Source organism: Amblyomma mixtum, chromosome 6 (genome assembly GCF_055824585.1).
Source record: "Amblyomma mixtum isolate Tamu chromosome 6, ASM5582458v1, whole genome shotgun sequence".
Taxonomy (NCBI): domain Eukaryota; kingdom Metazoa; phylum Arthropoda; class Arachnida; order Ixodida; family Ixodidae; genus Amblyomma; species Amblyomma mixtum.
This window is the reverse complement of record NC_143017.1, coordinates 26,370,573-26,393,677: the sequence shown is the minus strand read 5'-3', so window position 1 is coordinate 26,393,677 and position 23,105 is coordinate 26,370,573. Positions and strand designations below refer to the sequence as shown.

The 23,105-nt window shown below is 51.0% G+C and overlaps 1 protein-coding gene across 2 annotated transcripts in view; it reads right to left on the bottom strand.

Annotated features, from left to right (window-relative positions):
* The window catches only part of pio (zona pellucida domain-containing protein piopio), a 105,386-nt gene that overhangs the window by 72,737 nt on the left and 9,544 nt on the right, over nucleotides 1-23,105 (bottom strand). The window contains exons 1-2 of one of the 2 annotated variants that reach the window (XM_089547695.1): nucleotides 232-326; nucleotides 78-119 (exon numbers count right to left, since the gene is read on the bottom strand). In XM_089547695.1, the coding sequence (XP_089403821.1) occupies nucleotides 78-110 (33 nt within the window). In that variant the 5' untranslated portion in view covers nucleotides 111-119; nucleotides 232-326. Of the gene's footprint in view, nucleotides 1-77; nucleotides 120-231; nucleotides 327-23,105 lie in introns of those variants that run through there. The other variant, XM_089547694.1, reaches the window with a different exon arrangement.

Here is a 23,105-nt window from a genome sequence, read left to right as displayed (position 1 = left end):
ATTGTCCTCCTCTTAAGCTTCTCGATGCTTGGCTCTGACGCTAAGTGCGGTACTAATGAAGCGAAAAACGTACTCACCAATAAAAATATCACAGGTAGCCTTGGCTGCATGTCGATGGACTGAAACGAAACAAAAAAGGGCAACGTTAGCAAACAGCGCACGTATACCGGACTCAAGACAAGCCAGCTTTGAACGAAGCCAGGCAGGACAAAGGCCATCAGCGAACCGTACATCACCGGGCGTAACGGTGGCAAGATCCGGGCCATAAAGATGGCACCGCTCGGGAGGCAGCGGGAAACGCAACTGCGTGCGTGATAAACTGTTCCGGAACGAGCCCGCCTGCTTGACTCGCTTCGTTTTTGTTTTTTGTTTTTTTACGCTTTGGGCCGTTGCCTGCGGTGGTTCTCTCCTCGCGTTCGGTCTCCCTTGAACGCACCAACAGCGTCCGGCGAGGCTGCGGGAGCATTTTCTCCGCTACGTCCTTTCCACGCGGGCAAACTCAGAAACGGGTGGCATTGCACTTTCTGTAGTACTAACACTACAGCTTGAATTGGGGGAAATGAACCGCACTCGTGTGGAATAGTGTTCTGCCGAACAGACACTCTCTTTGAAAATAGCGTTTTTATGGCTTCAGTCATAATGGTCTTGAAACTCACGGGTTTAATACTAAGCTGATCTGCACCCTAGTCAGCTATTTTTGTTGCGAAAGCAACACTACGCGAATCGCCGAGCCATTTCGCGGAGCTGATGGAAGGCCATACTGCGCATGCGCGACGAGCAGTGACGTCACACGGCGCACAGCTGGCGCGTCGCCGCCGTCGCTGCTGGGGTGACTCAGAGGTGCCGCCGCCGCGCTCGCCAGTTGCGCATGCGCAGTAGCGGCGCATAGCTAGCGTGCCGGGGCCGCCGCCGCTGCCGCGCGCTCTCCATCGCCTCTCTCTCTCTCCTCGTTGCTTTCGCAATCCTCTAGGTTCAACCAGAGCTAAACCACTCGCAATTTTTTTTCGATGTTTAGAGGTGGTAACTCTATGTTCGGAATAAGAGGTCTATACTGACTGTACATACGCATAGCTAGCTGGTAAATAAAACAAAAAAAAAACGACCCGTACGAGCTGTGTCCACTACGCCCGCTAATGATACTAAGCCGAGAGGGGCTGCGCGCAAACCAATGGCCACAGAAATCTCGCCTATCTCAGCATGATTGACCGCCACCGCGTTTGACTCGGGGGAGCTCTCCGCGCATTAGTAAACGGAGAAAACCGCTTCTCAGCGCAGCTTATCGCGGCCAGTTACGACCTTTTGGTCGCTGCGCGTTCATCGCGATTTCAATGCGGGCGGCGGTGACATTTCTCTTCGCGCAGACGGGTCCGCGATTTGCGCCGTGGCCGATGCGATACCCGTTCAGAGTGCCGGCTATCGCCGATCGCCGTCCGTTCGAATCACATCGGGGTACACACTCTTCCCTGCCGGCATTTGCAAGTCTAACCGGCCCGGTGAGCGCGTGCTTGTACCGTGTGTCCGATTCGCACGACTCCTCCGAGCTTCGCCTTGACACAAAACGGTCGCCGCTCGAGCCGATCCTTTAAGTCTCGCTGCCCCGGGGGAAGAGCAGCTCGCCGCACAACCTTGACCCGAAGAGCCGAGCGCGCCCGCCCGCTTCTCGCCGCCGATCGAAGCCACCGAACAGTTATCTACATACACGCAAAGACAGACGGAGCCCAAAAAGGCGCTCAGTCGGCGTTAATAATCCGTGGGAAAGTCTCGGATTTCCACGAAAGAGGGAGGCGACGCGCTCGTGTGCTATACATCGCTTTCCTCGTTTTCTTCTTTGCTCAAAGAATGGCTCTGGCAGCTTTCTGTTGGCGCACAAAGGCGCAGAGGTGCTCCTGCAGTGCTGATAGCCTTCACCTGTCGTCACTGGCGCTGAGCCTCCGGACAATCCCCGCACCAGTAAATCGCTTTGCAAAGAGAACTGCGTAGGCCTTTTCGAGATACCGCTGCCTTAAACTCAAGGTGGAAGCGCCCATTGAACAATGCTGTAAACGAGTTAGCCTTCTAATGCAGCGAGTCGATGTCGGCATCCGTGCGGCGACGCATAAGCCGAGTTGACTACAGCGTCCGCTGCACATGTTCTTTGTCGTGCGTAATGTCCCATGGTAATCACAATGCTAACTGCAATTTGTCTTGCATTTATTCGAGTCTATGAACACGCGAGGTCTTTTCAGTTCCTTTCCTGGGGGCTTTCTGCAAATATGACCCCTGTCTAGTGCAGATAGTCTGTCGTGCAAGGAACAAAAATTTATCGCCTGATTAGTAAAAAAAATAAAGGCTTAAAGGAGGTGTCCGTTGATCAATATTTGGTCTAACAAGTATTTGTTTAATACTACGTTGACTGAAGGTATTCCGGTTTCAGAAACCCGATCATGCGCACATTAAGAAGGTTGACTCTACGAACCCATCGAACTATGACGCAACGAGTACGAACGTAAGGAATGTCTTCAGCTTTTTTGTTGCGCTCGTGCTCAGCTCCGCACAGGAAGGAAAGGGGTAACAGTACGTGTGCGTTTCTTCACGGCAACAAGTCAACCGTGCTGTGGGACTCATTCGTGTGGAAACTTCACGACTGCCAACGCTGATCGCATAGCCAATGAAAGCAAGCAGGCGAGCTCCGCGTCTCGTTCAAACGACCGTAGCCGACGAGGCTGCCTGCAGCGCGGTCTCAGAACCGGAGCAGACGGTGCTGCAGCCTCTGTTCCCTTGGATGAGGCCGTCGCCACCGAGCAACCCTTTGCGCCCGGCCTTCTGTGAAGTTAAGCGGCATCAACTCTCGGCTCCCTGCTTTGGTTATCTGCCTGTCTCTATCTGGTGATCATATCTAGGCAAATCGCGTTCAGTGATCGATGCGTCTCTCCTGGAAAATAGACGCGCAGTAGCCTTGATCGGTTCTTAGCTTGAGACAGGCAACAAAATGCAGCACAGCGCACGTACTATACGTTAGTGTCGCCGCGCTTTTTTTAAAGTTCGCGCTGTTTATCCTGAGCAGCGAACATAAATGAGCACGAACAACACTGTTTACGAATTCGCAGGATTATCTTTCCAACGCTTAAAATATTCGGCAGAATTTTTTTAACTCATTGCAATTAAAAATAGCGTGCGCTGTCGGAAAACAGGATCGGTAAAAGTAATTTGCCAACTACCAAAGAAAGAAAGAACAAAAAGGAAAGAAGGCAATGATTGAACGTGAGTGCATAAGCAATTAAACACAAGATATTATTCCACGCCGCTATTAGGAAAGAGTCTAGCAAGGCGACACGCTCGTGTTCTCTGTACTTATGCTTCGCTTTCATCGTTTTTTTTTTTTTTTGCTCAAAGAATAGAGGAATCTTTGTAGAAGTGTTGTTGATTTCGAAACTGCTTGACTTCCGTTGTGATGGTAACAAGTAGTCGACTGTAAGAAGAGTACTACAAGCCGCCATAAATAACAAGAGTGCCTCTTGATATCACCCGCAAGAAGCTGTTTCTCCCCGCAGTTTGGAAACTGTGAAGCTGTATTCTTGAGGAAATCAGTTTGGTTTGGTTTGGTTTATTGGGACTTAACGTCCAAAAGCGACTCAGGCTATGAGGGACGCCGTAGTGAAGGGCTACGGAAATTTCGACCACCTGGGGTTCTTTGACGTGCACTGACATCGCACAGCACACGGGCCTCTAGAATTTCGCCTTCATCGAAATTCAGCCACCGCGGCCGGGATCCAACCCGCGTCTTTCGGGCCAGCAGCCGAGCGCCGTAACCACTGAGCCACCACGGCGGGGCAGGAAATCAGTCTACAACTTCGTATACTCTGTGTAAGGACTGTAGCAACGCTCTGCTCCAGCAGCGTCCGCACGGATATAAGTTGTGCACGGATGGAAGTTGCACATGAACATAATTTTCACACAGCCTAGAGTTGTTAACCGGTCAGAAGTCGGATAGCTCGTGGTTCCACATACCACGTGGCAAGCTGCAGAAAGGTCAAAAGCTCCCTATCGCCAAGTGACCGAGAATAATTTTTTTTTCAGTGCCGATAGTGGACGTGGTCTCAGTCTTGTGGTAACCAACAAAAAGGCAAACGTGGCCCCTTTGATGTTACAATCGAACATCATAAAACTGTGTTTTATTAAAGCTCAGTTCTTGGACAGCTCGAGAGTGGTGCAGAAAACATACAATGCAATAATTTCCGAAATTTACCGTATAGTCCTCATACTCCCATCAGCTCTCCAAAACAGGCGCGCAAAAAGGGCAAGGTGTGGAGGTGGGAGAAAGGGAGGAAGTGGTACAATATTGTGACCGCTCTTGGTCGACAACGGTTGCTAGTAGCTGCTTCGTTACTGCAAAATTCGTTTGATTCTTTAGGTTTTTTTTACAGCTTCCGTTTAGACAACATTTCGCTCCGAATATGACCTCTTGCTCTGCCTAACATGGTTTACAACCATGTGCTCCTGAGTTCAGTTCCCTCCTGACTTCAGCGTCTATACGGTTTAGTAATCATAACGCCTTAGACATAACCATAACTCATCTTCATAAACAAAGGGCGGGCCACTCCGAAACCTCTGTAGGCACCATGAAAACAAACGAGTGTGGTCATCGATCAAATCCTTAATTCTTCCCGCATGAGGGTATAATTATAAATGCTCATTCATCCAAAGAGGCGTCCTTATCTCGGCTATCTCAAAACATGGATCGTACTATGTCCAACTCCCTGCACGCGACGAGCGGATGGCTTAAATTCAGCATATTGAAGAAAACAGCACTCGCCGAGGTCACAGAGGAAAATAAAAACATACAAAACATAAACGCATTGACGTTTCTGCACCGCTACGGGTGCCTTGTTCACAATGGAAATGAAACGAGGTGGGCCGTTACTTATGAAGTTAAGGTGTTGCGCACAAAGTGCATGTACATCTCGGGCAGATTTCCCCGCGTCCTGTTTATCGCTTCGCTTGTCATTTGTATGTGTAATGATTCCTTCAGTAGGTATCATTACGCTGTTTTCTTCAATATGCTGAATTTCCCTCGCCGGACGGGTTTCCGTCAAATGCTCAACTATTAAATGGCGAGCCTCGCCTGCCACTCATTCTCTCGGGTGCAAGCCTCTGCGGTTGACCTGGTGGAAGGATGTTCAGCGTTGCGAACGGTTCTTCCGCCACGCGACCGTGCTCCGATGACCGCCGGAGTGGGAGCCGCGCAGAGCCTTTACAGGGCGGCTGTCGTCAGCGGCGTGGGCGAAGCGTATGTGTGGGCCGGAGTCGACGTCACCGGGGCCCGGCCGTGTCTGGCGGCGGTTATGAATGCGGCGAAGGTCGCCCCCCATCGCCTCGGGGCGGCGTGGGTGCACCGCGTTGCGCGCTCCTGTTTTGTCTACGCGAGGCCGCGCGCGCGCTTTCCGTGATCGCGCATTCTTGTCCGGTACTGCCTCGGTCCGCCGCACGATTGCGCGCTCTTTCGTGCGGCTTGCCATTTCGCGGGCTTGGAATTAAATAGCACCAAATAACGACCGGAGACAATGGAGTGACATATGTTTAGGTTTGGTTTATTGGGGTTTAACGTCCCAAAGCCACTAAGGCTATGAGGGACGCCGAAGTGAAGGGCTCCGGACAGTTTCGACCACCTGGGGTTCTTTAACGTGCACTGACATCGCACAGTACAAGGGGCTATAGAATTTCGCCTTCGTCGAAATTCACCTGCCGCGGCCGGGATCGAACCCGCGTCCTTCGGGCCAGCAGCCGAGTGCCGTAATCACTGAGCCACCGCGGCGGGGTCGACATATGTTTTGCCCACAGGCTATCAGCATGCTGTTCTAAATTCCCTCAGATAGCAAGTTTTCCTTGCGTTGAAGAGGTGGCGAGAAATCATATATCGGGGCACTCTTATGCTCAATGAAGGCGGCTTAACAAGAGTGGCGGAAGTTTGCATCGAATTCTGACTAAACCTAAAGTTATTCTTCAAATTCACAGATTTTTCCTCTCGCAATGGGCGAGTGGAACAAACTTGATCCAGTAATTGCACAACAGAGCTCGCCTGATAAGTTTGCCCAGCTTGTAGAAGAAGCGCTACTGTGGCCAAGCGCAGAGTAAACTCTTTATGATATCTGTGTCGTTATTACATTGATCATTTTGCTCTCTGTGTTTGGTGTTTCATTTCTTGCATGTATTTTATGATCCTAATTTTACAAATCGTGTACTTACCATTGTTATATATGTATTTTGAAACACAGTAAGTATTCTGCGTTGCCTCTTCAATTCCTTGTACATATCCTTAGACACGTCCTGTAATAATGTGACCAGTCGATTGTGCCGCTCTGTCTCTGGTATAATTCTTTGTTACCAATACTGTAAAATTTCTTTTTACTTGTGCCCACCCCTGTTACAATCCCTCTGGGGATTGACAGTATATTTAAATAAAAATAAAATAATAAGTTTCCGATATTCAAGCCTAATTGGATGGTTGCCACTGGGGCTCGTTCCAGTAATCTGCATCAGAACACTTCGAAGGTAGTCATCGGCCCAAGACGAATTAAGGTGGAACCAGTACAAAGGGTTTCGAGTGCTACTCCATCGAGACAAATAAGCATTGAAACCGCGTAATTAATGACAATTATTCCAAACCTGCAACAGTCTCCAATGCGCTTTATTTAACGACATCAAAAAAGGACGACTTAAAAGCAGCAAAAAGGGCCCCATAAAGGAGTACGATAAACTTCGTGTTTCACCCGCCCCTAAAATACCCAGACAACGAGACGAATCAGAGCAAGAGAGATGGTACAACTTTCCTTTGGCTCTAATCTTCTCCCGACAATAAAACAAGGTCGTCCTGAGTGCAGTCGTTACTTTCACCGTTCGACACGTTGACGTAAAGCATCTCTGCCTATCGTATCAATACAAAGATAAGTTGCGCAAATGAAACGTTGATAGAAAGTTGCGGAAATGGAACGTTCAACGTTCCATTTCATCTCATCTTTCTATCGCTATGAACCAACTCACCCAAACACTACATCCTGCTCTATATACCTATCCTCGTGCTACGCTACTTTCTCCTGGTTGGCCGGCCCAAATAGGTGAGTTATTCGGTTAACAGGTTGCCTGCTCAGCGAGGTTATTTGCTTTACACGACCAAGTGCAACACTCGGACGGCTTTGCAGCAACTCTCCACCTATACAAGACACCTCCGATCATCCCGCTCAAGTAAAATGGTGTTACGAGCGCTGCCGCAAAGCGACAACGTGAAAGCAAGACTCGCACCACCATTTCTTCCACTGTCGCACGGTCACGATGTCACACCACACACCCAAAGCTCTCGCTGTCACGGCGTTTCTTGTCGCACACGCACTCGAAAACCAGTCTCACATTAGCACCCGAAGTCCGTTTTACTACCTTTCTGTCTCTCCGCGCTTCTCCCTACGTTTGCTTTCGAACGCGGGCGAAAGAATACGCGCTCGACGAGGCTCTTAGAGGCTTACAGAACGTCGCCAGCGCATGTCCAGCGCCGGGAATGTTTCGCGCTTGCGAGAAAATCCTTTCTGATCACGACTCATCCAGCGTTCGCTAGAATGTGCCGCAGCCTTAGTCCTGCATTGAGCGCTATACGGCCCCCGCTCGTTTTAACGGCGTTTCAACGCTGGCGTACGCCTAGGCTGCCTTAATCGCCGCCTCCTTTAGCCACCGCAAGCACACAAACGTGCGGTATAAGCCAGCAGACACGACTCCACTCCCTTCTTACCCTCTCTCGATGCGGATTCGCTCCATCTTCTAACGTTGTTCATTCATTTTTAGTTCTTTGTGCAGCTTCTGCGATGGCCTTCTCATCGGGCTCAATCCGCTGTTCCTGAGCGCGAAATGTAAGGCAGCCATATCGCAGCCGTTCGCAGCCACGCTACGCACCTCACTTCCACCAGGAGGCAATCTCTTCTCGCCTTCCTATTTCGCGTGATTCGCTTTTGATTCTTTTTTCTTGATTCGCTTCGAGGCTCAAAATCCAAGCCTCGCCACTCTACTCCCTGCTTCACAAGTATGTGGCGCAATAGCGAGCGTAACTCCATGCAGGGAAGAGTGCAATACTTTTCTCAGGTACGGGCCGGCAACGACAGCCATGAGATGAGAACATTTCGCTCTCTTTTATTCTTCTTCTTCTTCTTTTTTCTTTTTTTTTTTACCTGGAGAGCTTCTCGCAATGTCTCATTAAACTTGGCCTTGTCAAAAGTTGGCCGAAGCAAGCACGGCCACGGTCGCTTCGTACATCGAATGGTGGGATAATTAGGTTTCAAACGGGTAAACACTTAATTTGATACCTGGAACGATAAATCATTTCGGAATGTGGACACACTTAAAGCGGCACTTGTGGAGTATGCGCCTTGCGAATGGGCGTAAACTTCCAACTTCACGCCCAATACCTGGAAGAGTAAATCATTCCGACACCTTAGAAAGAAGGGCCATAATGTAAGCGTGAAAGCCTGCGCAACAACTTCGCTGTCTGCAGAAGGTATAAAATAGACAGATAGGCACGGAAAGAGAGGAGGAGGAAAATATTTCACCAAAAGACAACCCGTGACAAGCAACCTGAAACAAAGGCCGTGAAAACTGAAGCCGAACCGGGAGTCTGCACGGAGTGTGGTCGGCCTTTCCCTTGCAGAGAGGCCGACCGCGGAGACCGCGGTTCCCAGCAACCTCCGTCCGTCTCCTGAGCCCTTTTGGCGCCTCGGCAGGCCTCTTCTTGGGGGTGAAAGGTCTCTAATTGTATTTCTTTCCTGCCCAGGCGTGATTTCGGGCCGAGCAGCGGCAGCTTGGAGCAGTCGGGAGAATAAAAGAAGCATCGCTCATGGTGTTGTGCTGTTGGGGCGCGACGCCATCGGGAGCCCGAGAAAGTGACGTCATTACGAGCCACTCGCGTGAGGAAAGCCACCTTCCACCGTGGGCGCGCAGCGAACCGCTCCTCGGGTTCATCTCGGAGGCGATCACCCTATGTGGCGGATTGCATGAAAGCCCAGAGGAGAAAGGAGAAAGCTCGCCGCCATGAGCGATGACCGCCGCGTCCCTAATCATACATATCCTGTTTCGGCCGGACGGAACGATAGCTGCTCGATGCGGCGCCGCGCGTTTTGCCTTTCGCCGCGTCATTAGCCGTGCCCAGGATTTTGGCGGGTTGCGCAAGCGTCGTGTTCTGGAACAAGCAGAGCCCTCGTTTGTCGCCCCGTGGATGCGTGGCGAAAGTTAGACTGCCGCCAGACGATTACAGCGAGACGATTCGCACGTGTACCACACGTAGCCTCTTTAGCGGCACCCCTGCTTCCTTGAAGGCCGCTTGTTATTCGAAAATACAGCCTTCGTGTGACGCCGCTGGCGTTGAGAAATGGGTTTTTTAGAAACCAAGTGAAGGACCCGAGCGGCGCGTAACGTCACTTGCTGTAGCAAAATAATGCCCCTCATCGGTGCTGGCCCTCCATAGATGTTTGTGTATATGATTCGCCAGACAAATTTCGCCGCAGTAAGGATATCAAGGCGCCCGCTAATCTCGAAAGATTGCTTATGGAAGCAGTTGAATCGATAAAAAGGCCTCTGACATTCACTGACGCCAGCCTCTCATTTCGAAGCTATGGACAGGCTTACACCGAGACAGAGTGCAGACGCTTGGCAGCAGAACTGTTAAGTATAGGAGCTTAACAGCAGCGAAGCCAAGCTTGGGAAACACATAGAAGCGTACAGGGTTGGTCAAAAGTTTGCAGGCCACAGGTTCTGCTTTTCTTCGGTATATCCTGGTACTACAGATGCCGTTAAAGGGGTCCAGAAACACAATCTTAGTTAACTGTTTTGCCTGTTGATTGCATACAGTGAGTTATAATGGTGCTATTAGCGTCGGTAATACCGCGTATATTTCGTTTTTTAATATTTTAATGTCCTCCCAAAAACAACTTCATGGCTCTGATGGTGTCGCCACACAGTGGCGGGTTTTTAGCAGCGGATATGACATCACCTGGCGCGAGCTTAATGATCGGACAAACAGTAAATATACTGCAAATTGTGTGAATAAATAGAGACATTTTGTCACCTGTCTGCGTTTTATATTAGATCAACAAGAACAACTTGTTTTTCTTAGATAAGAGCCCTGCAAAGCAAGTAAAATAAAAATACACCACCAGGGGCGCTCTGGCATGGAAACGACGCTGCCAGTCTCAGCAAGAACGAGTTACAGAGAGCAGGCAACCATGAAGTACAAACTTCCGCGACGTGCTCTGGCTCGCTGTTTTGATTGGTTGCGCCAGGTGCCGTCATTGGGAGAGCGAAATAGGAGTGGGAAGCCCCGCCAAAATCGAGTTGAGGGCAGCGTTTTGTTTGCTTGTATTTTGAAATTTCTTCACTGAATAACTCCGGTTCCTGTGCATCGATTCCTGTAATTCTTTTTAGGTCAGCATCTGTGTGACATAAAGAACCCACCTGAAGTATAGCCGGTATCCCCCCAAGCAGTGTTTCGCAGCCGCTTTAAAGCTATCAACGTTGTAAGAGGCTAGAACGATGCTTCTTTTAACCTGTACAGATATCTTGAGCTTGACAGGTGTCGTAACTGCATTACTATATTGCTCAAAAGCAAACCTTGCGGCCTGGGAACTTCTGACGGACGCTGTACGTTTACGCCCCAGAAGTAAACGAAAACCGTGTTGACGTTATCAAGAGCAATGGAAAACATGCTTAAACACCACACACTGTGTTTGAATGCAGGAAGCGGGTAGCTGATATCCACGGCGAGTGCAGAAGAGACGGGACGAAATGCGGAGGTAGTCAAAGAAAAAAAAAATGTTTCTCCTCTCGATCGGTGCGATGAAAAGGGTTCACTGTTACTCCGCGAGCGTTTGAGTGGCGATTAAACCGCCCACCTTGATGGTGCATGTCTGTCGGGCACACGTCCGATGCGTCACGCTCTTCAAAGAAGCGCTCGCGAGCTGCCCTCGATACACTGTAACGACGGCTGCAATTCGGCCCCGCGGTTGTGGCCCAAAGGAGGGGGTTGCTTCATTTCACGGCCAGGTCTGCATCAGCCCCCGACGAGACAAGGCGGCCAAAGCCGACCCAAGACGCTGCCTCCTCTGGCGCGCCGCGTTAACGTCAGTAAAACGAGCGCTCGCAGCCCCATCCCTGAAACTTGATGCTCGAACTTTGACCGCCTTCCTCTCTCTCTCGAAATTCCAGAGCAGAGAGATTAAATAAAGCCGAACCGGCTTTCCGAGTGTTTCAAGTGCCCCCTTAGAAGGGGATCTCACGTAATCGATTTTCACGGCATGGCTCTTCCGATACCCATCTCGGCCACGAGCTGTCCCGTCCGGCGCTCGTGCGGGGGGCCGTTCGCTTCCTAATCCCGGCTCACGCCCTGACCTCAGTCGGAAGCGGTTCCTCCGGGCGTCCACCTTCCCTTTCGGAGGCTCGCACAGGCGGGTAAAATGGACGGCGTAAGATGATGGCGCACCCTGCATCGCGGGCTGCGTCGGGTGCCCGCCCCAAAGGCGTCGCTCGCTGTCGCGCTGGAAGCTGTCAGGGTCGAAGCTTCGCTGCTTGCGGATAGAGCGGGGCATGAACAGGATGCGTTTCTTTAAGCCTAACACGCGCTACCGGAGACTTCGTTCACTCCACTAGTCTCAAGAAGGCCTCCAACACGCTTGACATGAGAAACGTGTGTATAATCAGGTATGGGTCATTCGTTTGGCAAGAAGAAGAAGCGGCCGTGAAACGTACCTGCACATCATAACAGCTCGCTGCAGTAGGAAGAGACTTTAAGAATACAAAGGACCTCGTACTGATGACTTGCCGGTACAGCGGTAAAGCGCCGTTTTTGCTCTCTGTGGCAACAAGAGTGCGTCTTGCAGAGCAACCATGCCACACCCTTACAAAAAAAGTTTTAGACAGTCTAAAGAGTGCCTATAGATTTCTGTCTATATAGTCTATAAACTGTCTATAGACAAGTCCTAGAGAACAGTCTATAGGCAATACAAATGCCACAGACAGTCTATAGACAATCTATAGATTTATGACCATACACTTTTTGTAGACTTTCTTCTATAGACAGTCTATATACTATGAATAGACAAAAAGCAATATCTATAGGAAGTCAATAGTCAATAAGAAGTCTATAGACTGTCTATAGACCATTTTTATAAGGGCAGTGAGCTTTACCAATGCGTAGCGCACTTTCCGTCATTTCCGCTTTATGATGCGGCGTCAGCCGTTTGCCGACGTTGCAACGGGCGTGAAACAAAACGAAATAAAAAGGACGGTAACCAGCCATTCTCAACGCACCAGCTATCTAGTGCGTCTGGATTTGCCGCGTACAACGAGCACTGGGTACCGCGCCACCAGAAGTGATTTATTAAGAATGGGCTAACCTGAGGCTTGCGTCTTCTTTTGGTGGCGTCCTTAGTTTACGTTCTACCTTTTCCGGCGATGTTATACGTCAGCCATGTCAGTGATATTCCACAACATGTGCAGGCTAGTTCACAAACCCTCCCCCTTCATCGCATGTCTGTCAACTGTAAACTCCAAATTTCGTATTTCTGGCGCCCCATGGAAATGTTGAAGGTAATGGTCCGTTATTCTTCTGATATGTAGCAAAATCTTCCTTTTAAAGTGTTACCATCTATTGCATCGAAGGTTAGGACTGCCGTAGAAAGCCAATAGAGGGAAAGCTTTCGACGACAGTAAGAACGTTGGGAAAAAAAATTCAAGACTGCCATCGGGTGATCTGCGGATATATTGGTTGTTGTAGTCGAATCTTACATTATGTGAAAAACTGCGTTCAAATTTTGCTTCTTAATAATGCTTTTGTCCATTATTGGCTAAGTTAAGGACAACCCAGCGAGCTATGGAAAGAAAAATGATTGATGTAACGTTATCGGAAGCGGGCGGAGTGGGTGAGAGAGCAAACGCGGGTTAATGACATTCTAGTCGAAATCAAGAGGAAGAAGTGGGCTTGGGTAGGGCATGTAATGCGAAGGCAAGATAACCGCTGGTCCTTAAGGGTAACGGAGTGGATTACAATAGAAGGCAAGCGTAGCAGGGGGCGGGAGAAAGTTAGGTGGGCAGATGAGATTAAGAAGTTTGCGGGGATACGGTGGCCGCAACTGGCAAACTGCAGGGTTAATTGGAGAGACATGGGAGAGGCCTTTGCCCTGCAGTGGGTGTAGTCAGGCTGATGATGATGATGGTTATCGGTACAAAGCAGCTACAGCCATAAAACCACGGTCCGCTAAAGCCTATCGCCAAGCCAGTATTCGCGGCGGTAGAGAGGAGAGTAGTTGCAGTGACGCAAGAGCCTTTAAAGTGCCTTCCATTTCTTTTTTTTTCACCGGCCGCCATCTCGGATGCGCGGGCGCACCCACGCGACAGGTTTTCCGCTTCCCCCGCTGCTCGCTTCGTTAGCAGCCTGAACAACCGACGGGACCGGTAAGGCCAGTCCGGATGTTCAGCTCGCGCATGGTGTATACCTGTGCATTCATGGGCCGGTTCGGATGTCCGCTCCGACTTATCGACCGCGGTTTCCTCGTTTGTTCTGGCAACCGAACAACGCCCTTTCTAAAACCACGAGAGCCACAAAGGGAGGAAGAGTCGGCGAAGGGGGGGGGGGGGGGGGGGGGGACTTGCTGGTTTTCGTTTTTGAAGAAACGGGTGTCTGTGCTCGCGTAGGGATGGGAGGTTGCTCTCATTACCATCCCAAGGGACGGCGCTATCGCGTCTCGCAGCGGTCGTAAAAGAGAGACTGCATGTTTGCCCGCGCGAGGAAAGTCGAAGACCACTAAACAACCGTTGCGACGGACGGCTGATTGACAAACCTCTCGATTACGGCTCGCATAAGATGTTTTTTTTTCGACCCTCCCTGCGATTTCCGTGACTGAGAAAGTACTTGCACTTATTTGGGCGTGAGTGTAGTTTATAACGTCATCGCGAAAAAAAAAAAACCGATTAAGCGCCCAATTAATTTCTAAAAATATTTTGGATCACGGCTCAAGAGCCTTCTTGCCACGTGAGCGAGTGGAACCTGGCTGGCTGCCAACAAATTTGAGCCACAGTCATAGCGTTTCGCTTACCTAGGAGCGTTATGTGATTTCACGGAGTAATGGCGACTTCTAGTCGTCGAAACCACGAAGGAAGGTGCTTGTCAGAGCGAAACATACTTGCGCAAAACAACATTACTTTACTGTCCGTAGTGACCTTATTTTTTTTCTGTAAAACTAGGAAAAGCCACAGACTGCGACATATTACTAGCGTTAAAATACACGCATTACTAGCGTTAAAATACACGCATTACTAGCGTTAAAACACACACATTACTAGCGTTAAAATACACGCATTACTAGCGTTAAAATACACGCAAAGGACAGAGAGCAGAAACACACAGGACAGACGCTCTCTGTCCTTTGTGTGTATTTTAACGCCAGTAATATGTCGCAGTCTGTGGATAAAATGCACCAACTAGCCCGACTTTATTCTTTAATCACGCTCCTTACAAGGAAAAGCGTACGTAAACGCGTTATTGCTCTCCTTTCATAAACATTATGCGAAGCGGAGGCATTAAGAAGACCTCTGACAAGCTGTGGACGTCTTTCAGAAATGAGAGTTTTAAAGAAACTTCGTGATTTCAACGCCTTCAATCTTTAAATGAACACTGCATTCAGTTCTTTCAGGTTTTAGCACTCAGTTTAATATCTGACAGCTAGACCATTCATGGCTATGTTACTTTGCTGTCGTTTATTTTAAATCAAAAGACGCTTTCATTGTCGCTAAATCCGGAGTTGAGGTCGAATACTTTTCTCGCCGCTCTGATTCAAACTCGTTACGCTACCGACGATCGACATTGAGGGCCATGGGTTTTCTTTGTTCCATTTTTTTTTACTTTAGTTCCTTTTTCGGACTCCTAGTGGGTCAAAGGTCCAACAGCACTTGCAAAAAAAAAAGATCTATACTCTCAGGCAGGTAATCCATCCAAGGTGGAGATGCATTGACGCGGACGAAGTTTGGCTTGTCGTTAGCAGCTGTTCAGAAAGCAACAGAGTTGATAATGACGGACCCGTATCGCGGCAGCCTAAGGTACACTATTTTGTTCAAAAGCCGACGTGCTCATTTCCTGTCCTTCGAGATGCTCACATTATAAGCAGCCAACAGAAATGCAACATAAAGTCACATTTCACCCACGGGTTAAGCGCGCCGGTCGGCTTTCGTTCCAACAAGGCAGTGGAAGAGATGCCTGCCTGAGACCGTCGATACCAATCACGTTGGCTCGCGAGGGAACGCACGATAGCAACGGCGCCGCGAGCCAAATGCCGCCGAGCCGTCATCGCACCGGCGGAGGCAATTAAGCGGACAGGTGGGGGTAGCCGCGAGTAGACCACTCGCGCTCTGCGCAACAGGGTGCCGCACTGCATATGCACTTTCTACTCACGCACGCCTTGCACAGACGAGTGCACGATGCGCTCTCAACTCACGCGCGTCGTGCCCCAGCCACACACCGCAGAGGCGCGCGTTGGGCCGCCCGTGGGCAGACAACGAGTACTACGCCGTGAGATCCGAGCTGTAGGTGGGGCGCCTGCGGGGACGACGCACCATCGACGCCGGCGAGCGGACGTCTGGATGTCAGGCTGGATGTGGGGTCGCCTTCGTCTGGGCAGCTCCCGGACGCGACTGGAAGCAAGAGTGCGCGCACCCAGCGGAGAAACCGGTGCCCGTCGGGGCCCTTGACCCGTTTGCCCGTCGTGCTCGCATGCCGAAGAGCGCCCGATGCGAGACATCCGTCTGTCTAGTTGTCTCTCCTTTCGCCGAGTGCTTCCCAGAAGCCGAGTCTAGGGGCGGCCGCAACCACTTCGCCTATGAACGGCCGTCGTCCGCGTGGACGCACGTCAAGCAGCCTCTTTGTACTGGGATCACTTCGTCGGAACTTGACCATGGTCTGCGCTGTCTGAAACCAATCGCTAGCTCACAAAGTGGAATGATTCTCTTGTGGACTGACAAAGTCCTGAAGAGACCAGCTTGGCCACCCGAAAGCCTTTTTTGGGGAGAGATTACGTAGCTCATCGTCTCTACCGCTGATCTTGAACGCCGAGGCGACGGATATACGCGACTCACTTTCGCCTCTATTCGCATGACAAACCCTATTCGTTTGCGCGCGACAAGCGGAACTAAGTAAGGGCAATGCGCATTCATGAGCGGCGCTTGACAGAGCGTCCGGAGCTTCCGTTCCGCGCTCAAGGAGCCAGTTCTTATTTCCAGCCCTTGGCGGTTATCGTTCGCGCGTGTCCCTTGCCCAACTGCGTTGTTGTTTTTTCGAATCTCGCTTTTGGAGCGAGGGTGCGCCCGTCCAAGGGGACGGAACTCAACCGATTCCGGTTGAACGGCGAAAGTGCGGATCCTGCGGACGACGCGAGGAGGGGCGAGAGTCGAGGAATCTGCTTAACCCGTCTGGACGGTGCTCTTGCATCTCCGCATTACAAGAAAAGAGAGGAACCCACCTCCTCGCGTTGGCTGCGCGGTTTCAGAGAATAGTTGGTCCGAATGCAGTGTATACACTGCATACCGAACCGGCGCTCCGGTGGAGAGAGAGTAACGCAGGGACCCCCGCCGTTTCGTCCCGCCCTCGTGGGTCATCCGCGATGAGACAGCAGGTTCGCCACGGGCGACGTGCCTAGTGGTGCCAGGGAAAATGGATAGCGCTGGTCGTGCACGATGGGCCCGCGCCGCCCGCTGTTCCAGGCGCACCAATGAGCGCGGCTTATGCAGCGAAACAGACAGCTCCTATTACGAGTTGAGCCGCGTTCTTAAACCTTGTGAGCCCCAAGGGCGCCGAGGTTAGTGACCGCCATTGGCAGAAACGGCTGCGGTTACAAGCGCAAACGCTGTCTGGTGTCTGCTTATTGAACGCCCGGGCGGCCGCCCTTTTTAGCCTCGAGCAAGAGTTGTTTTAGGCGTTGTTTAGTTGTTTTTAGGCCTCGCCCCAAACCCCCCTCGTTCGTGTGTGGCACCGTCGTTTCATCATGCACGCCTGTCTATGTGCGTTATTCGACGCTGTAGCGGCTTGTAGGATCACAGTGCATGCTTCACGCTGAGAAGACTTACAACTTCGTGTTCTCCGGGACAGCGAGGACAAGGCGCAAAGCAGTATCCGTAATGCACGCGTGGAATTCATCTGCATGCGTAAGCGGTCGACTCGATTCTCAGTGGGCTAATCGACCGCGAATGGACGGGCGGTTGGTGAGATCTAACCTGGCAGCTGAAGCGACTGGGAAGTGATCTCACTCGAAGCGCATTGTTAGGAGACGTCGATGCTCCAAACCTGCGCTTTTTCGCTAAGTAATACATACGTAGAACGGTGCAAAGGAGCGACTCCCGTGATTTGGCGTTCGTGACAGGACCGTTTATCGTTACTATAGCCCCCGCCACGTTGTTTGATAGCTTAAATGATGGCGAAGAAAAAAACGGCGGGTGCTCTATATTTTTTAAAGATTTCACTATGGCCTTGCAAAAATGCGGTGAGGAGAGTCAGTATTTAAGCTTACTGTAGGTCGCCATTGATAGCCTCATAAAGATGAAGCTCAGGGAATAATGGAATTGCCATATTCCTTGAAATCGTGTTTATAGATCCCTCGGAAAGTGCGTAGTTTAATACAGATACGTACAACACACCTCCTTATCCAGAGACGCCCTATATATTCATTTTTCACCTTCGAACTTATCGCTAGCCAGCACGTGCATTGTCGACAAATGTACTATATATATATTTACCCTACAATTAAAAACTGCTGATAACAAAAGAGTTGCCGTACACTTCTTGAAAAACATTTATTTACAAACGGACCGTCCTTCATCAGGGTAAGATGATGTCTGAACACAAAGATCCGCGTGTTCAGAGCACAGTATACGCAGATGGAGAGGAGAAACTTTGGAGCGTTTGTATATATATATATATATATATATATATATATATATATATATATATATAGTGAAATATAGTAAAATATATATATATATATATATATATATATATATATATATATTACTATATTTCACTATATATATATATATATATATATATATAAGAAGGGGGTAAAGATCGGATGGATCCGGTAGAACATAAACATAATTCGGTTGACACAAGGTAGAAAATCAACTTTATTCTGAATAAAGTTGTTTTTCCGCCGTGTGTCAACCGAATTGCGTTTATATTTGTGTATATATATATATATATATATATATATATATATATATATACACACACTAGCAGGGGGAAAGGATGGTATCTGACCTTCGATAGAGTGTCAGTAGTCTTACAGTGAAAATGTGCTAAATGTTAATCTTTTTGTGTACGCCATTAGCGACGAGCATTCGTCTAGCACTTTCACGGGTGAAATTAAAATCGCCTCGCTGTAAAAAGCCTCGCTGTCAGGCTCCTTTGATGGTTTCGCCGCCATTTTCAAGTCATTTCTGCGAAAAAAAAGGCTAAACAACAACGCATGTCCAGAAGGGATGTGCCAAACGCATTCTGGAGCATTTCAGATCACTAACTTCACGCATAAATAGCCAGACTTTCGGCCTAGCTTTTTCATGCTCCAATCACAGTATTTTCGCACATCGCAGATTTGGCACCTCGTAGTTGGAGAAAAAATTGGCAGTGGTTTGGCTCTGGCTAAACCTGGACGATTGCGAAAGAACGAGGAGAGAGAAGCGATGGAGAGAGCGCGGCAGTGGCCCCGGCGCGCTAGCTGTTCGCCGCTACTGCGCATGCGCAACTGGCGAGCGCGGCGGCGGCACCTCTGAGTCACCAGCGCAGCGACGGCGGCGGCGCGCCAGCTGTGCGCCGTGTGACGTCACTGCTCCTCGCGCGAGCGCAGTATGGCCATTCGTCAGCTCCGCAAAATGGCTCGGCGACTCGCATAGTGTTGCTTTCGCAACAAAACATTTGCGGAGATCAAAATGCTTTGGTGCTTCGAGGATTTCGTCCCTAAGAACCGCGGAAATGAAATGCCCCGCTATTTTTTCGAATCTTCCTCTTATTATTCCTGCCTTGCAGGGCTAGGCGAGCAACTCAATTAGCGGCGCGAGAAGCTGCGACTCATGCGAGCGTGATACTGTAGAGCAGCTCGCCAAAGAAGCGCCTCCTTGGCCTGAATGCAGTGGGGGTGGTGGTGGGGCCAACTATCGGGACGAGGCGATCTCGTTATCTCCAGCGCGCCGCTGCTCCCCGGTTGCGTCGGAAGACGTGGAGGGAGGGAAGCCGCCTGGCGCGACCTCGCGGCACGCTTGAGCGCAGAACGCCAGGCAGAACCGCCCCGCGGCACCGCACTTCGCGGCTGCCGGTCGAATAAGGAGCGTCACTGCGGATGCGTCGACGCACTGTGCGCGATGGAGCTGGCGCCTCTCAGTTCCAGCTTGGCACTGCATGATGATAGAGCTACTGCTACGGCGCCAGCGAATCGGGGGTCGAATTAAGGGAGCTATTTGCAAGTTAGAACTGCGCGCCATTGGCCGTCGCTTTTGCTATGGTATGGTACGGCGGGGCTATTGCGGCTGCCGACGTGACGGATGCGAGGCCTTTGATAGAGATTGCTTCAAGGGCGTCCGCAGGACTTTTTCCAGGGGAGGGGGGGGGGGGGCACCCTATGTCCGGGGATTGGAGCGGCGGTAGGTTAGCACCAAAAAGGAACCAGTGCATAAATAATATCCTTAATTCCAGGGGGGGGGGGGGGGGGGGGGGCAACCGCATCCCCTTGCCCTCCCCCCCTTTCCGGACCCCATGGCTTGCTTCGAATCGAGCGAATAAGAAGAAGACGAAGGAATGAACACGTCCAGGGTTGCTCAAAAGTACCCGGGCCAGTGGATCTGCTTCTCTCCAGAGTGAGGAAGAATCATCTTCCCTGAGGGACTTGGCTAGTGCGCAGGTGCTCGACAGTACTGCTCAAAAGCAGATCTTCTGGCCTGGGAATTTTTACCAAGCATGTGTGTAAGGGATCGGTAGTGTTCGCGGGGGTCATTGGAACGCGGCTGGGGGCACTCAAAGCGGAGCGTCTCCTTTCTTGGAACGCGGCCGCTCGCGAACGCGCCGGGAAGTACGGGTGTCCACCCACCCCGCGGAACCGATTCGCGCACGTTCTGGCACGAATGTGTATTTGTGTTTGTTTTTATTTTTATTTTGTGGTGGAGAGAACGTTCTACTCCGCACATGCTGGCACGGCCGTGCGTTTGTTTTTCTGGAAAGGGTGTTACCCTACGGTAGTTGGAGGGCTGACCATGCTCTCGATTAGCCAATGATATGAAGAATGTAGAATGATTGGAAGTTACCGAATGTGGGCTGGGCCTTTAGGGCTTTAAAACCGGGCCCCGGAGCTGGAAGCGGGGTTCTGCGCTAAGGTGAGATGCTACGCATCTTCGGCTACGCCGAGTAGGGGCCTCCCCTAGTGTTAGCCAGTTCCGCCTTTTGGTTGTTTGTCTTTTTGCCGTTGTATCTAACTTGCATATTCTGTAAATATTTGTATATAAATCTCCAGTTATTGCCTTTTTTATCCCTGCATCTCAACTGATCACAAGACCGTCTCTGACGGGGCACCCCTGGTGCGAAGATCAAGTTTCAGTCCGAGTTACCAACCGTCTCTGGCGGGGCACCTCTGGTGCAAAGAAGAAGAAGAACCTGTGAAACTTTACTGGCGCAGTCGACAGGATCCTGCGGCCATCGGAAGACGGCGCAGGAAGAAGATTGAACGCAGGAAAAAAGGCGACGACAAGGCAACAGGTCAGCGTTCGAGACAGGACCTGCGGAGAGACGGCGGCAAGGATGCAAGGACCACGGCAGTAGTCCAGCGACGCGGGACTGCATACGGTCCAGAAAAGCAGCGCGTCTATAACTTGACGGTCACCGGCGGCGGACCAGAGGCGTGCGACAGCTCACGCAGCGTCCGGGGAAAGTGGCGGTGGACTGCGACGCCAAGGAGCTGGCAATGCGGATCGACGCATCGAAACTGTGAGTTTCCTTCGTCGCATTGTTAGCGTCCCTGTGCATGTGTTCGAGCCGGTAGGACAGTTGAGGGATACAGACGGCGGTATGGAGAGTTATTCATGCCGGCCCACACTCGACGTGATGTATCGAGTGGAATTGGCGAAGGCGCGCTTAGCTTATTATCAGGCTGAGCTTGCAAAAGTGAATGGAGGAAAGGCACCGCTATGCGAGGAAAAACCTCCGGATTTGCAGGCGTTGGAAGCAAGGCGCCAGCAGCTAGAGCTCGCGCTGGCCAAGTTGAAAAAGTCTAGGAGAGCTAGTGAATTAGCGAGGGAGAACTGCTCTGGGTACCGAGAGGTGAGGCCGCCTGTGCTGGAAGATAAAGGCTTATGCTTCTCAAGCACAGGTGGAGGAAAGAGCAGTCAGGTCGCTGTAGGCAATCAGCCGATATGCGCGGACGCCTCTTTATTAGGAAAGGCCGCAGAGAGCGCAAACGAGAATCCTGAAGGGCGCGGCAATGTCACAGCTCCTCTGCCACCGCGAGTGGCTAGCAACGAAGAGGAACAGCCCAATTCTGATGATCTAGGGCAAATCGAGACCAAATTGTCCGAAACCAAGCAGGAGAGTGATCTAATTCCTGCAGGCTCTATGAATGAGATTGTGATCTCTGACACGGAGTTAGTGACAGGAGAAAGGCTAACGTTGCTGGAACGGCACACTGTGTCGGTCATAGGGCATGAAGGGCCTCGTAGCGTTGCTGATGGCCAGAGCCTTTCATCTGAGGCAGAGAGCAGAGGTGGGCCTGTTGCGCCTACCGGGCAGAGCGCCACGCACTTGTCGAACGCACCCGATGGGCGTCCGACCAGGTCCTTCGAGGAGAAGGAAATGCGTGACGACTTGCCACAAGGCAAGCTCGGGTCAAGCGACGGCGAGAAAGCTCGTGCTGCAGATGATGCCACGCAGCCGGCCAGCGCCTATCAAGCAGGGAGCGGCGATTTAAATGTTTGTCCGTGCAGGAACGGTGCAAATAGCTCCAAACGCTCCAAAGTACCAGGCGACAGGCGCATAGCTTTCACACTGAAAGTCGGCGTTTGGAACAGTACGTTCCGTGCCGCGGTACGCCAAATTATGGGCAGCGAAGCCGGCCGCACTGTTACAGTTGAACTGGGCAAGAGATATGTTCCTTACCCAGCACGCGGTCCGTACAGGCGCGCCGACGAGAGCGTGCCCTTATGGGCGTCGCATGGTCATATATTTGGACCAATCGAGGATCATGACGTGTTTGATCCTGGAGGGCACCAGCTGTTGAGTTCTTGCCCCGCTGTGGCACCAGCCTAATGAGCATAGGGGGCATTAGGCGTTCATCGTGTTGAGACGCGTAGCGGCTCGAACTCACACAGGGACGCTCGGTGCGACTAAGGAGGCTCACGTGGCCACTTACGGACATCGTACGAGTGCTAGTGAACGCTCCAGTCGCGAGTGTCGGTGCGTATGTGTGCTCATTCGCGAGCAGGACGACAGTGTGCATGCAAGTGAACTGAGTAGCCTATCAACTTGGACTCCGTATTACGGCGCACAGCAAGCGTGTCACCGCGTGTATTTGAGTGTGCAATTTGCTTGTGTTGTGTTGGTGCCCGTGTGGATTTTTTTTTTTGCTGTTTGGTTTTGTTTGATGCCAGTGCTTGTGTAGCTGCGGTATGTCACCCACAGGGTGGTTTAATTACCGACAACGATCCCTCCATTGTTGTCATTCTAAAAGTGGCATTTGAGCCCTTTGTAGAATCTTGGGGAGGGCGTGTAAGGGATCGGTAGTGTTCGCGGGGGTCATTGGAACGCGGCCGCTCGCGAACGCGCCGGGAAGTACGGGTGTCCACCCACCCCGCGGAACCGATTCGCGCACGTTCTGGCACGAATGTGTATTTGTGTTTGTTTTTATTTTTATTTTGTGGTGGAGAGAACGTTCTACTCCGCACATGCTGGCACGACCGTGCGTTTGTTTTTCTGGAAAGGGTGTTACCCTACGGTAGTTGGAGGGCTGACCATGCTCTCGATTAGCCAATGATATGAAGAATGTAGAATGATTGGAAGTTACCGAATGTGGGCTGGGCCTTTAGGGCTT